This window comes from Culex pipiens, chromosome 3 (genome assembly GCF_016801865.2).
Source record: "Culex pipiens pallens isolate TS chromosome 3, TS_CPP_V2, whole genome shotgun sequence".
NCBI classification, from domain to species: Eukaryota; Metazoa; Arthropoda; class Insecta; order Diptera; family Culicidae; genus Culex; species Culex pipiens.
The window spans coordinates 82,890,998-82,907,308 of record NC_068939.1 but is presented as its reverse complement, the minus strand read 5'-3'; the positions used below and the strand labels follow the sequence as shown (position 1 = coordinate 82,907,308).

Here is a 16,311-nt window from a genome sequence, read left to right as displayed (position 1 = left end):
CGGGTCCATAATCCGATTATGGACCCGGGTCCACTATAGGCAAACTGTTATTTTTAAACCTAATTTAACCGATATTTGATGTTTTGATGCATTGTGTAGGTCTAATGATAGATATAATGAATCAAAGATGGATTTTGCTCATTTTTCATCATGAACAAATATGTTTTGTTAACAAATTTGGCTTTAAACAACAACAAAAAACCAAACAGACATTTGAACACATTTATTTCCGAAAAAGATCAGAGAAAACGTTTTAAAAACCACTGTAAACATAAAATAATTTAAAAAAAGTAATTTTGATGCACATTTTTCATATTAAATACATAAATGGTTGACCAAAACTAAACAATAGATTTGTTTACAGTTGCTGATAAAACCACGCATGTTTATTTAAAAAAAATGTTTTGAAATTGATTTATTGTTATAAAATATCATTTCAAAATGCAACTATGATGCTTCAGTTAAGAACCATTAATTAAAGTTTTGATTAACATTTCAACGCCCAAGGCTCCAAAAAAGTTGGAACGGTAACTTCAACTCGCTGGTTCTCGGGCATAACTCACCCAATCAAGACAATTCTTTTTTTCTAGTGATTTGTTAGGATGTCTAGATGATCCTAGAACTTTGCAGAACTCAATTTGATCAAATCTGTAATTTTTGCGATCAAAAACATCGTTCCAACTTTTTTTTTCGCGTGTAAAAAAAAATTCGCCAAAAATTCCGCGGAGGCTGTTGTTTTAAAAAAGTTGGAACGATGTTTTCGGTCGCAGAAATTACAGATTTGTTCAAATCAAGTTCTGCAAAATTTTAGGATCATCTAGACATTCTTACAAATCTCTGGAAACAAGAATCGTCCCGATTGGTTGAGTAATGCCCGAGAACCAGCGAGTTGAAGTTACCGTTCCAACTTTTTTGGGAGGCTTGGGCGTCCGTGTAAGTTGGACATGCGTTGGGCGTTCCAGTGTTAATTATAAATTCTTTCGGCTTCAGCATATTTGGTACTTTTAACATGAAAACATCTATATTTATACTCATAATTGAAAAAAAATATGCGTTAAGGTTGATTACAACAAGCATTTATTGTATATTTAAGACAAACTTTTGCTTAAATACACAGTTTTCTTTATTTTTGTAAGATAAATTAACAGGGGTCCACTTTTGGAAAAGTTTAGATTTTCGTTGTCCTATATTGGACCCCACTAATTTTTGCTCGAAAATGAGCAGTTCTTCGCTTTATTTTAGTTAAGTTTCTTAAACTTACATTATTTCGACCTGCTGAAGTTGAATAATCAGTCAAAAAATGATTGGATAGTTAATTCAATCATTAAATATAAATGCAGTTTTGTTGTGAAAATGCTAGTGGCCATGGCTGATTTCAGATGTCGAACTCAAAACACTTATTTTGGCTGAAAGGACACGTCAATGTCAGCCAACATTGTTTTAAATTATGCAGAACATGCCAAATAAAAGATTTGTACACAAAAACACGCTTGAAATTGTGATTTAATTGATTTTTTCATCAAAAACACTTCAGAGGGTCCACTATAGGAAAGGGGTCCACTAATGGATAACGTACCCTACGAAGATTTGATTATCCGAAGTGAATTTCTTCCGAGGCCTTCCGATCATCGAGTCTGGACTGTATGTAAACTTATTAGGTTGCAGCATTTTTCTTGTTATTATTAACATTTGCAGTGCGCCACAGCATTACAATGCACTCAAACACCACAAATATTAAAGCGGCCAGGCCTACTGCGTGAGGTTAACAGCAACGATGATTCGCTGAAATCGATTAAGCAATTCTTCTGAATCTACAGGGGGAGGAAAACGTAGGGATAATTTGAAGACGCGTTTCAAAAGCTACCAGACCAAGTGGAAATGCTTGGTTTCCCCCGGTTACTGCAGAAAAATAGTGGTTTATTCTTCGCTTAAAGATTTGGAACAACAAGGCTCAAGATTTCGCACATGACGATCGCGTAAAGTGTCCCCACACACCAGTTGGTTGGCAAACAGGAGGACCGGATCGTCTATTTAGCGAGCCGTTGTCGCCGCTGAACGAGAAATCGATTAGTAAGAAGATGGACCGCGGCGGTGCGGACTGCTGTAGTGTAGTGTTGATTGTAGTGCATTTGTGCGATTTGATGGCTGCACGCTAATGATTTGTTTACTGTGCTGTTGTTTATGGGGGCCAGAGTTATCGGGCGTCTTTTTTCCGCTTCTCGAACGGTGGGGAGACGGTGGTTTTATTTGCCGTCTTTGCCAAGGGGTTGCTAAAGAGAGGTTCCAGTGGGCAAGGACTAGGGTAATTCGATAAATGTTTTCCTGAATTAGGTTTTTTTTTTAAATATTTTTTATGAAATAAGTATTTTTTTAGAATATTTATTAATTACACAGAAAATCTATGGGTCATCCTACAATGCAAAAATTATCGCCAAGGAACAACGCGTGGACTTCCCTCGGACTCGGTCAGCAAACAACAAGCGTGTAGAAAAGCATTATCGTACGATGCTGTTTGCTTGTTATGCCGTCGTCACGAGACATTGTTGCTCGAACTCGGGTGAGGCAAAAAAAGAAATGCGAATTTCGCACATGAGAAGTAAATTTTATCGTAATAAGTTAGTTTGGGAAAATAAAGTGTAATAATGCTCTGTTAATACGTGTAAAATACATTGTATTCATATTCTGAGGATTTTTTCTTTCGAAACTGGCTGGCTCGAATCCCGCAAAGGCACAACAAAATAAGTGATAGTTTCGTGGAAGACATTGCATCGAATTTCGAATAAGATGAATCGAGTTTAGGCTATATCTTTAAAATTATTCTAATTGTACAATGACTTGCAGAATAATCTATTTTGCACAGCTGGCGATTGTAGGAATCCCCCATGTTGTCCCAGTACTTGATGTATGCTCGTTTTGTCAGAATCCCTGCTAAATCCACGACCTCTCTTCTTTCTCCCTTTCTTCCTATCACTTTAATTTTAATGTTTTGATAAGCTTTGACACAAATGTTTTGTAATCACCAGAGTGAGTAAAATTTCGCGATTTCACGAGAGTTGTGATTTTTTTAACGCATAAAATGTTTAATAAGCTTCATAGCTAGTCACATTTGCCAAATACAGAATTATTTTTTATTATTTTCGCCAAAAAAATCTGACAATACTTGATAGTTTCAATGGTTTTGGTTGATTTAATGCATACCGTGAAATTGAATTGTTTCAACGTGAAAAAAATTAACCCTAGTAAACATGTGCCCGGCGTCCAGTAGTGTGACCAATGAATCGCAAAACTCGCAGTCGCCGGTGGAATCATCTTCCAGCCACTGCTGCAGTCCAATAGACCCTCGGAAATCTCACCCAGCTCTCAGCTCAACCTCAGCTGAGCAGCTTGCGCGACGAAGACGCGGTGCGCGGGAGTGAGTTGTATTATTTGGCTTATCAATTCGACTGTGTTTACTGACCAGGCCAAGCCAGGGGACTGGCATTCCGGTTCTACTTATCACGTTGTGTGAATGTGTGTCACCGTATGTGTGTGTGTGTGTTTTTTTTCTTGTTTTTCTAAATAAACTCCACTTATCTCGTTGCGGTAGAAATGGTTCAGTGATTTCACAGTGGGTGAATAAAATATATGGCTAGCCCAGCTCGACACGTTGATGTGATTTCTGAAGAATCGCGCCTCGATCTTGATACGGGTTGGTGGGCTCAGCTGCGAGTGGGGGAGTTTCTCCGCCCAAGGGAAGTCCCGTTCATAAAGGGAGGCTGTTACAGCCCTGACCTTGCAAACTGAACTGCATTTAGTTTAAGGGTTTGAAATCATTTGATTAGAACCGGAATTAGCTCGGTTGGAAAGTTTCTTCAAGTTTTTTGGTATGAGGTTGGGCAATGTAATTTGGGGATCTTGGAAGTCGTAAATTGTGCAATAAAGGTTCAAGTTCATCTACCAAATTAATTTATCAAAAACTGGTTTCAGTCTATTTATTCTGATTAAGAAAAGGATTTATCTATCAATTAATCAGTAAATCAAACAAGTCTTATGACTAGAAACAATTGTTTTAAATGGCGTTTGGTTTCTTTTTTTTTTGTATATTCTACCTTAACCATACACTAAAAAGATCAAAATTGTACGCTCAACTTCGACATTTAATTACTCGCGGGCTAAAAAAACACTAATTGGAAAACTAGGTGAGATCAAATCCAGGAGCATGAGCATTAGGGTGGGTACGGATTTTGAAAAGTTCTGGTGTGGTTCCCCTTGTAGGGCATACCCAAAGGGACTCTCACGCCAAATTTCAGCTCATTTGGTTGAAAACTGGCTTGTCTCAAGCGGGTTCAAGTTTACATGGAAATTACTATGGGAAATTTTAAATTTTCGTTCATTTGCTCCTACAGGCCTGGGGAAAACATATAGAAACTTCTAGGATGGCTAAAAATGAGCGGAATCGTCTGGAGAACAACTTTCCCTAAGAGACACGTGGCGTCGCGGTTTTAATCAAGCATTCATAGCATGCTTAGGAAAATTTGATGCGTTTCTGGGGAAAACCGTTGGTTCTGAAAACCCCGGATGTATTGCCGTAGAGCTCGATGGGGGTTGAACGAATCGACCTGGTCTCTTAGGAAAAGTTGTTCTCCAGACGATTCCGCTCATTTCTGGCCATCCTAGAATTTTCTACATGTTTTCCCCAGGCCTGTAGGAGCGAATGAACGAAAATTCAAAATTTCCCATAGTAATTTCCATGTAAACTTGAACCCGCTTGAGACAAGCCAGTTTTCAACCAAATGAGCTGAAATTTTGCGTGAGAGTCTCTATAGGTATGCCCTACAAAGGGAACCACACCAGAACTTGATCTGAGAACTTTTCAAAATCCGTACCCACCCTAATGAGCATGAGCATGGTTGACTGCCAATGAGCTGCTACTCCGTTATTGACAGATCAGCTGAAGTCAAAAATGATAAGTGGGAGCCAACCATCCGTTCACTGTTTAACCTCTGAAGATCCCTACTTTATTAGTCAATACCGGCGCCCTCCCAAGAAGCCTGCAGTTCAACGAAAGGGAGGAATGTTAGTCCGATAGTTGAAGTTGCAGACTCATCAGCACACAGTTTTTCGCTATATACTTGTTGATACCGCTTGAGACCGTTGAATCCACAGCATCTCCTTCAAGCATCACGTGATTATTATTTTTTTGGGTTAGTAGGATAAGGTATTGGCTTTTCGATGCCTCCCGAGCTACGATGCTATGGGGAGGATTTTCATAACAGACCCGTCGGCGAGCCTTCCGAGCAACGATGCTATGGGAAGGTCTTTTTGGTTAACACACAAAGTCACTCACACACAATTATTTCACTCCACTATTAATTCATCCAAAATGTCAGTGCGTCTTTCGATCATTATATAGAAATGGCTTTTTCACCATTAAAAATAAAACCTTATTCAAAACATTATACACAATTTACCCGACGCCGTGCCTTCCGATCAACGATGATGTAGGAAGGGCTTTGAAAATGACAAAACAATTAATTAAGATCTCAAAAAAATCACAGAAAAAAAAAACCCACAAAAAAACACCAATTACTCAACGAAAATTACGCTCAAGACACAAATAATTCAGTAAGTCATGCTATTATTCGATCACCACAATCACTCGCCCTCAACGAACAGCGACACAAAAGCACACAAAAAAATTAACCTGCATAATCACGATTTCGCGTCCCCACTTCCAGCGCACCAATCTAGGTGAGATCAAATCCAGGATATCCAAAAAGTGGTCCAAAGAGTTCATAGTGATGCCAAAAGGTTCCATTGCCATCACTGAATATGAATCTCAATCTAAAACTATGTATTATCATGTTGATATTGCGGGTCACTTTGGACGACCTAAAATATCCCAGGTTCAATCAGTTCTTTGTGATTCTAAAGGGTCCCATAGACATCCCTGAATATGAACTAATCCAAATCTTCGTTTTTGTTTCACGGAGCAAGGTGGGGGGATGCGGCTGCGGCCTCAAGTCAAGCCAAGTCCGGTTTATTATGGAAAATAAGGTAGTAGCCGAACTAGTATTGCATACAAAATGAACATCACAGGACGATGTAGGGAATCGGGAGGGAGATGGTTAGAAGAAATTAGTGTTGGTGTGAGTGATAAGAACTTGGATGATTTCTAGAGTTTTTAAAAGGTCCTATAAGCTATTGTGTTTTATGTGTTTATAGGAACTTAAAAAAAAAACTCTAGAATATTCTTAACATCAACTCTGGTGTGTCTCTATCAGAAATGGAATAATCATCATCAAAAGAAAATCATTGAATGTTCATCAAGAGAAAAAATCCAAAGGGAGCATGCTCTCCTCTCTCGCGCACGAAAGATCGGTAAAAAGAATCTAAAAAAATCATCATCTTGATTATTCGGCAGAACATCTTTTTCACTACTACATTTGCAAGTGTAACGTCACACGTCGGAAATTGATCTGTCACATTTTGTAGATGGGCAATGTGTGTAAACAAAGTGAAAAAAATAATTTTATGTGGTGCTGACTAGGAAATTCATAAAAAATCATCAGCAGATTGATTTTCTGGGAGAATTTCGGGAGCGATTTTCTTTTGCGTGATTTGCCTCCTCTCTCTTTCGCGGGTGAAAAAAGTTCGCAAGCGAAATTGATTGTTTTGCGATTATTCCATCCCTGGTCTCTATTCAAATTTGACTGAAAATTAAAATTATAAAAATCAAAATACAAAAAAAGGTTTTCCCCAACAAATCAATCTCAATCGGGGTCTCAACCACTCGCTCCCAAATTTTGCAAGGTTGATTTGTACCCCAGAAGATCAAAAAAATGTTGCTGATTTGATATGAGCAATTCTCTACCAAAACCGGAAATGGATTTTATTTGTATTTTTTGATTTGGCTCAAACTTTGTGGGGGCCTTCCCTATAACCAAATAGGGGAGCTGGGGGTAAGACGGCCCCCACTAAGTATACTAATGAATATTACTAAAATGTTTAGCAATACTGTTTCTCATGCTAAATAATGCATATGGAGTCACCTTTGCCAAACATATTGTTTGAAATAGTATAAAAATAGCTCAAAATAAACAAATAATTTTTGAACTTGAAACTGGATGTAACTTTCATGAATTACAACTTGGGAATTTTTGTTTGATAGCAATATGTTTTCCTGTCTTCAAATATTATTTCATGTTAAATTGAAGTTTTCCCTAGATAATGTCCTTCGGAAAAGTTTAAAAAATGCGATGAGCTATTTGCAAAAAAAGTTTAAAAAAATTATTTATTTGAGAGCAAGACGGCCACCTCCTCCGGGGGTAAGATGGCCACCCGTAATTTGTAAATTTTATTTGATATCAATAAAACTATCAATTTTTGATCAAAATGCTGTTAACTACCGTTTCGACAACATTCTTTACTGTGACATAGCAAAACTCATTTAATAGTATGAAATCCTATCAAACTTTTCATAAAAATCGCTAACAATATTAATTAAATAATTTTGATTTACTTATTCTAATCGAAATACACAAACTAATTATTGTGCATCAAATTGTGTTTGTTTTGTGGCAGAAATTCACAGTTTTTCTTAAAATGTGGTCGCAATAATATGAAATTCGCTGAGCCAAAATATGAAATTTTTTAAACAGCATTTTTCTTCACATTTGAAACTTGATTTTTTCAACCAAAATAGTTATGAAGTTCAGAGAAGTCTGTTCAACCAACCATGTAGATATTTGGGTGGATTTAGCAAAGTTATTAAGTGAATTTAAAGCACTGACCGTCTTACCCCACATGGGTGGCCGTCTTACTCAAATTTCCCAAAATACGTTTATTTTTGATTTTCGAGATTTTTTGATATGTTTTAAGGGACAAACGTTCGCAACATTTGAGTTATAGAGAAACATGGTCAAAAATGAATATTTGAAAAAATAGTGATTTTTGGAAAAAATCCAATTGTCATGCAAAAACAAATTTGACGAAATTTTTAAATTTAAAACTGAATTTCCAATCGAAAAATACTTTAAAGATTTTTAAATAAAGGGCTCTGTTTTCAAGATATAGCCATCAAAAGTTTGATTTTGGCGAAATATTTGCAGTTTTTCGATTTAGCATAGCATAGCATTGCACTATGGGGTTTCAGGCGGCCATAAATCGAAAATCCGACATACTCTAATTATTTTTTTGGTATTTTTTTTCGAAAATAAACATTCTAACTAAGAAAAATCCGGAGTTTGAAAGTTGTAGGTTCAAAATTCACTGAATTGCAGACCTTCAAAGGCAAAAATGGTAAGAAAAAACATGTTTTTTGACAAAAAAAATGATTATTTTTCATAGTTGTACTGTGTAGCTGTTTATGTATTTTTTCCTGCATCATTATATATATTCAGAAAGGTAATTGATTCAACTTTTCAATAAAATTTTACAAAACACACTTTTACAGGCTAAAAAAAATAATAAAAATCAAAAAAGATGGATTTTTGTTCAAAATTTAGTTTTTTTCAACTTTGTTAATGGAGTACTTTTTTTGTGTGCATTTGTGCGATCTGAAAATTTCCCAGCTTAAAATTTGAACCATGTCCTAACTTGTCTTCAAATTTCAAAGTGCACTTATGTGCACTTTTTGAGTTATGCCATTTTGAACATTTTGATTCATGCAAGAAAATTAATGATTTCGCGCATACGCTTGGTTAAAATCACAATATTTACCTGCGTAGGCAGAAATGACGTACCTGCTATGTATGTTTTGGAATTGATTTGATATTCATGACTTTGTTGGTACTTAGGTACGTTTAATAAAATTAGAAATACCTATGCTAAGTATTTAACAGCAACAATTCTTCGAATATTCATATCAGTTAGTTGTTGTGTTCTTTTAAAAATATGGATAATAATACCGTAGTGTCCATGTTCGATGTAACGAAGCACCATTCTGAAAATGTGAAAACTGCTTTCGAGTATATTTGTAAGAATTACAACATTGCAGAACCATCACATGATCTACTCAGGGAAAAACTACGCATGTTGTTCTGTAGCTTTAAAACGAGGTATACAAAAGCCCATAGAAGAAGTTCATTTTTTGAGTCATCTAACAACAATTGGTTACATAGTGAGTTTGATTTAGAAGGATTTATCGTGGAAAACGTGAATTTAACAAGTGGATCAACGAAAAAACGTGGACGAGAACCCAAAGAGTTTGATGCGAAGAGTGATAGGAGTGTTCGACGTACCATTGATAATGAATCATTGGATCCTAAAGTGGATTCAATTCATAAGGCTTTGTTAATGGCAAGGAGAACAGCATTTAAAAGGCACGATGTGAATGTAGTTAAAGTGATAGGACACCTCCTGAAAAATCAGGATTACTTTTCTAAAATGTACGTTCAGTTAACTAACGACCGACAGTTAAAAACGCCGGAAGAAGCATTTGCGCTGATTATCGAAGCACACCTTACTAAGGCTCAGTATGAAATATTTCATTTTGATTGCCCTTCGAGATATCCGCCTTACAATGTTATAGCAGGTGCCAAAAAAACATGCGCACCTCCTGTTGAATTCATCGAAGGGTCAGCCTCGAAGATAAAAGTGGAATTGCAAGCTCTGATGAATCATACGGCATCTAGAATACTTCAAGTAATAAGGCAGGATGTGACAGATTATCTAGATAGTCATGATTTAGATTGCGCCGAATTGGTTTTATTGAGTAGTTGGGGAATGGATGGATCCACTGGATATTCTCAATTTAATCATTCATTGCCAGAAGGTATCATTGATGATTCCGATGTCTTTGCTGCAACGTTAACTCCCATCCAATTATACGTGCATAGTGATGGTAAACATATTTTATGGCATAATCCTACACCTCAAAGCATCAGATTTTGTCGACCAATTATGTTACAGTTTATTAAAGAATCTAGAGAAATCATCCTGAAAACAAAACATGATCTGGAAAAAGAAATGTGTGAATTGACACCTTTGAAAATTGATCTTCCGGGTGATAAATTCGTGTTGATCGATTTTAATTTTGTTTTGAGTATGATAGACGGAAAAGTGCTGACATATATTACTGGTTCATCATCGATGCAAAATTGTCCTATATGTGGGGCAACACCTAATATAATGAACTCCATCGAAAAACTAGAAGAAGGATTTACTGCCAATGAAGACACATTATACTATGGAATATCTCCACTTCATGCTTGGATACGGTTTTTCGAATGTCTGTTACATATTTCATATCGGATGGAGATCAAACAATGGAGGGTTACGAAGGATCTTAAGCTGAATTATCTTAAACGAAAAAAGATGGTTCTGGAAGCATTGCACAAGGCATTTGGATTTAGAGCTGATCAACCAAGATCAGGCGGTAAAGGTACGAGTACTACCGGAAACATTTGTAGGAAAGCATTTTCTAACCCGGAACTTTTAAGCAGTGTATTGGGCATTGAAAAAGAGTTGATCGAGAGATTTCGTAATATTTTGATAGCGATCAACTGCCAAGAAGCCATTAATCCTGAAATATTTGATGAATATTGCAAAGATACATATAGGTTCTATTTAGAACACTACGAATGGTATAAAATTCCTGCAACTCTGCATAAAGTGCTTGCTCATGCAGGTGATATAATTCTTCATTCTCCTGCTCCTCTTGGTGTTTTGGCAGAAGAAGCCGCTGAATGTCAACACAAACATATGAAATTATTTCGTTCGCATTTTGCTAAAAAAAGATCACGAGAAGCAAATTTAATGGATGTATTTTTAAGGGCATTGCATGAGTCGGACCCATATTTAAGTTCAATGTGGGTAAGCAAAAAACATACCAAGAAAGTTTGCTCTTCATACCCAACAGTTGTTAGAAGTTTCATGGTTTTCGAGGATTCTGAAAGTGATACAAGTTCTAACATAATGAATGATCTTATGGATGCTGTTGATGAAGTTGACGAAGATTTTGAAGAAGATTTTGTGGACGAAGATTAGATTTTTGACAGATGAAGTGCATTGAGATATATCTAGTCATGTAATATTTATTAAGTGTTGGTCAATAAATTTTTAATAATCAAATTAATTGCATTTTCATAAACATTCCTTTGTTTCCTCCCCTTCTGTGATGGTACAATGTTCCAGAAAATCCTAAAACATCGTAATTTTTTTTAATTTGGGTGGTGAGGGGGGGAGGGGGGGGGGTCAAAGAGAGGTAGATTTTGACTCAAGAGGAAGGGGAGGGGGATTGAAAGTAAACGAAAACTATAACAAAGCATAAGCCGCCATTCCGTGCATCAAACAGACAGAGCAAGGATATTAAAATTCACCATTTCAATGCATGTGGGCTCAAATGTATAAAAAAATCGAAAAAAATCGAAAATTTAACTTTTTTTTTGAAAAATATCAAATTTTATTTGTTTACATGATAATAAGTACAAACAACACAAAAAAGTCACAAAAAAGTGAAAAAATATTTTTGGCCGCTCGCTTCTATGGAAATACCCCATAGTGTACTTGAGTGATGGGACCGCCAAATCGACTGCGTCTCCGACAAAGTATCACATGAGTTTTGAGGGGTTAGTAAGATGGGTATGAGGTCAGGATTCACTGTGGTAGGTGATGCGACCATGAGCAATTTGTTTATGGGTTGAAATTTTAAAAATCTTAGGCAGCCGGCTGCGGAAAGATTCATATCTAGGGATTTAAATATAGTATTAATTCGACCGCAATTCTCCAGAAATTCTCCGTCGGCGTGCCTTCCGATCAACGGTGATGTAGGAAGGGCTTCATTCATTAAAATTATTTTATATCATAAGCCTTAAAACATATCCGTCGACGTGCCTTCCGATCCTCGATGATATGGAAAGGACTTAATCCAGCAATACGACTTGCTTGTCTCAAAAAACAAAAATCGGATCGTTTCTATCGAAAACTATATAAAGAGAACAAAAATAAAACTCATCGGCCAACGAACGCGCGAACAAAAAATAAATGAAAAAAGAAGAAGAAGAATTCCAATCACCCCATGTACACAAATAGCGACACAAAAGAGACGGAAAATAACACGAAAAAAAAAACAGGACTGCGCGTCCACACAGGCACCGCACTCTATTTGCAGTTTTTCGATTTTAAAAAAAAGTGACCATGAGTGACCATGTCTAAATTTTTTTTTAAAGTTCAGAAAATTTGCTGTAAAATTGTCTAAAAGACATTGAAGTTGGGACCTCTGGTTGCTGGGATACAGCGGCTTTAAGAAAAAGAAACACGAAAATTGAATGAAACATATTATGTAAAATTTTCCGATCTTCTCGAAAAAAAATATTTTGAAAAAAATTAAATATAGACTAGCATTTTAAATGGGCGTAATATTCAATGTTTGGCCCTTTCAAAATACATGGGTGTTGATCGAGGAGGTTGAGGCGCGGACTTGGTAATCTGGAGATGACTCTCACCAGATTGATGTTTTTTTTTGAGTGTGCAAAATCTTTTTTCTTCTTGCGTACATGTTTTTTGTGTACACGTTTTCTCAAACAATATTACATGCTTTTTCTCACAAGGGTGATGGGCATGCTTTTGCATGCGATTTTACCATTGGATTTTTTGCTGTGTAAGCGGTATTTTTCTGGGCACCCTATCTAGGTAGTCATTTTTCTACAGTTTTAATTTCCAATTTACAGAAGTCATCCCGAAACGATTATGTCAAATTTCCATTATTGTGTCCTGAAAATTGATACAGCTTAGCTGATTTATCATTGAGTTGCCAGAATTCTTGTATTTAATTCAATTACAACGTCAAAGTGGGATTTTGAACCTTTTTTTGATAAACAACGGTAGATTTTCTTGAAATAATTCGTTGACGTCGAGCTGTCAAAAACTGATTGCAGTGAATACTTTTCTATCGCAGATTTTTTGTGAACAACTTGCAAGAAAATTTGGTAGATTTTTTTACAGTTTTATGCTAACGAATGATTTCAAGAAAATCTACCTTGGATCTACCGAAATCAGCTCAACAATACGACTCAACTCTTAAAAAGGTGACGATCACTGAATGTTGAATGTCAGCATTCATCATTTGACTCTCACCACCCCTCTCATTCGCGCAGAGCTCGTTCACTTGAATTCAGAAATTTCTATCACCTTCCCCATGACTGCATTCAAATGAGTGCTCTTACCGCACTGACCTGCATAATGTCTTCGTCTCTCGAGTCAACTTCGTGTGTTATAACCGAATGTCGCATTCAAATGATTATCACGACTGACACTGTCAGTAAACGTTCAACGATCAATCGTCGATTTCTGTCATTGACCGTTCCCCTTTTGAACATTGTTCTGGTGAGAGTCAAATGACTGTGTGAGTGACTTTGCGTTGCGCTCATTAGTTCGCGTGTGAACAAAGCGCTCAGTTGCCAATCACTAAAAATGTCGAATGATTATAAGTACAGTTCAATCCAACTCAGTTTACTTATTTATTTTTGGAAAGATATTTTTAGAACATTTTCTTAGTATCAATACCAATGTTTGGCTGGGTTTCTTTTTATCGTATTCATCAAAACTAAACTGTTCCTTTCTCCTTCCCCTCTCAACAGGCACCGGTGAATCGGGTAAATCAACATTCATCAAACAGATGCGTATCATCCACGGTAGCGGTTACTCGGACGAGGACAAGCGGGGCTTTATCAAACTAGTGTACCAAAACATCTTCATGGCGATGCAGTCGATGATTCGCGCGATGGACCTGCTGAAAATCCAGTACAGCGACCAGAAGAATATCGTAAGTGGTTCACACGCTATCCCATCTCTAGGGGATGAAACTCTAAATGATTCGTTTTTTAGGAACACGCCGAGCTGATACGAAGTGTAGACTTCGAAACGGTGACCACATTTGAACCACCCTACGTTCAAGCAATCAAGGATCTGTGGGCTGAGGCGGGCATCCAGGAATGCTACGACAGGAGGAGAGAGTACCAGCTAACGGATTCCGCCAAATAGTACGTATTTTTGTTTCCTGTTGCGATCCCTTTTAACGAACCCCCTTTGAACGTCTCGGAGAGTTTAGGATATTAAAACCGTTGTCTTTTTTCTTCCCCACTTCACTGCGAATTTGTCTGTGAACTTTTTTCCGTTCGAATTGTTTTGTTTCCCAAAACCAATAGTTACCTAATGGAAATTGACCGTGTGGCGGCGCCCAACTATCTTCCAACGGAGCAAGACATTCTGAGAGTGCGTGTGCCCACGACGGGAATTATCGAGTATCCCTTCGACCTGGAAGAGATTCGGTTTAGGTAGTGACCACAACAAAAATTAAACCAATTCTTCTCTCATGCTTGCACGAATCAACCAACCAACCTGATTTTTGTTTTGTGGGCGAATGATCTTGTCTTGCGTTTTTCTTCTAATATGTTGTGTATATTTTACCTTTTTAACCCCGCATCAGCAAACCATACTCCGCATTAATAATCTTACCCCGTCAATCAAAACAAACGTTAATTTGTACTAATTTCATTTCGGATTCGTTTCCAACGTTATTGTTTCATGTGTTGTGTTGGGTTTCGTTTGGGGGGTGGTCTTTTGCCATAACCTAATCACACTCATCAAGTGAAATCTCGCTGCACGCAATGCATTACTTTTTGTCTAGATTTTGAAATCATCATTTCGACTGACACGTGCGTGGTGCATGATACTCCGTTTGTATGTGTGTGTGTGTTTGTGAGTTGTTTATGTTTTCTTTGCTTTTGCGAGCATTGTTTGACCACTTTGGTCTTTCCAATATCAGCTGATCATATGGTGTCCAAAAAATCTTCCATTTTTCGTCTATCTAACTGTCGCTGAACCTTGTCGATCGCGCCCTCGCCGACCAGCTGATAGACACACCAATCTGCCAAAACAAAATCAGACCTGTCAGAGCTGTTTGATGAACAACTTGTAGGAGGAGTAGGTGCTTCACGGTTCCACGATTTCGATTTATGAGTCACTCGGTCTGCGAGTGTTTGCGGTGTGGACGTCTCTCCGGCGTTGTGGGCAAATCGCGCAACGCAGCAGTTTGCAGTCGGTGCCTGATTAATCGCGTGCACTAATCACTATACCAAGAAAGCTACTACTACACAAACTCTGTTGCAAGCTTCTGCTGCAGATGTCCTTTGATCTTGTGGCGCGGACCGCTTCAAGCTCAGACAGCGTGTGCGGTCACGTGGTTGGCGGGAGCGGAATTTTTGTATAGTTGGACCTATTTTTTTTTTAATATTCGCTTGCGGTAGAACCACTCCATGTGCCATCAGAGCCTCAGTAATATTATGGACTGGGTTTGATCACACTTAGTTTGTGTAAAGTTGATCATATTGGACTAAATAGTGCGGGTCACCGAGGTCACATCGGTTGTCAGAACGTCGCCCTTTGATACCAATTGGCATTGCCTCTGATTTGGCTGCTCAAGCTTGCGTGTGAGATGAGTTTGAACACGAATGTTTAATCAACAATACATTTCTGAATGTCAAGAGAGGAAAAAACGTAAGGAACCCTTCCATAGCTATCGCCCAAAACAAGATAGTAAAAAAAAATCGTTTCTGATTTGATCGGACAAATTTTTCCAATACAACTTGATTCCACCCCAATTCGACCTTCGCACGGGATTCATATGTCCGGATGATGTTTAATATGTCGCATGATAGGGTTCATTGCCTATTCCGGAAGTGTCCCCTAGTGGCCACCCGTAACCGGTTTCGTACTGACCCGGTTTGATCATAACTTGCAATTTCATGGAGTTAGATATGCAAAATGAAGGGTTTCTAGCAAGACCTTTATTGGAACCGTTCTGATGATACCCTAGAACCGGTTCCGGATTGACCCAAGTACGCAAGTGTACGACTCCGGGCTGAAAAAATATTTTTTTTTTCGTCTTGTTCTGGTTATCCGGTGTTCCTTATTGTACATATCTTAACGATTTTGATTCAAGTCCGGAAGAATGTCTAAAAGGTACTTCTTGCCAGATAACCTTTCATGTTATTCATTCAGCAATTCCATTTCAAAAGAGCCTAAACCGAAAAAAAAGTTCTCCGATCGGGCTCAAAATTTTTCTGGGGGTTCCTTGGCCAAAATAATTAGACCCGTATTTTTTTGTTTGGCCATTAGGGTGACCTACATCGTGCTACGATGGTTCAAAAAATGCCCATTTTCGTCATTTTTCGCAAAAACCACTTTTTTCTTAAAATCATGCCTCCGCGCCATTTCATCCAATTTTAGCTGTCTTAGACGAAAAAGAAAAGTGATGAGTTTGGCTATTTGGGAAAAATAGTAAGAAGTTCAAAAAATCTAGCTTAACTATTGAAAAAGTCGTATGAAAAC

The 16,311-nt window shown here is 37.5% G+C and overlaps 1 protein-coding gene and 1 long non-coding RNA gene across 9 annotated transcripts in view; both read left to right on the top strand.

The window, feature by feature from the left end:
• The window catches only part of LOC120423176 (guanine nucleotide-binding protein G(q) subunit alpha), a 45,066-nt gene that overhangs the window by 12,936 nt on the left and 15,819 nt on the right, over positions 1-16,311 (top strand). For 5 of the 8 annotated variants that reach the window (XR_008212619.1, XM_039586867.2, XM_039586865.2 and 2 more), the window contains exons 3-4: positions 13,560-13,744; positions 13,807-13,961. Coding sequence is in view for 7 of the 8 variants with exons in the window: in XM_039586867.2 (XP_039442801.1) it covers positions 13,560-13,744; positions 13,807-13,961 (340 nt within the window). In the remaining variant the exon portion in view is untranslated. Of the gene's footprint in view, positions 1-13,559; positions 13,745-13,806; positions 13,962-14,126; positions 14,256-16,311 lie in introns of all 8 variants that reach the window. The other 3 variants (XM_039586868.2, XM_039586869.2, XM_039586866.2) reach the window with 1 other exon arrangement.
• On the top strand, positions 1,902-6,259 carry LOC120423178 (uncharacterized). Its single transcript, XR_005606207.2, has 3 exons — positions 1,902-2,302; positions 2,375-4,178; positions 5,731-6,259. It is a non-coding gene; the product is annotated as an uncharacterized LOC120423178 (long non-coding RNA).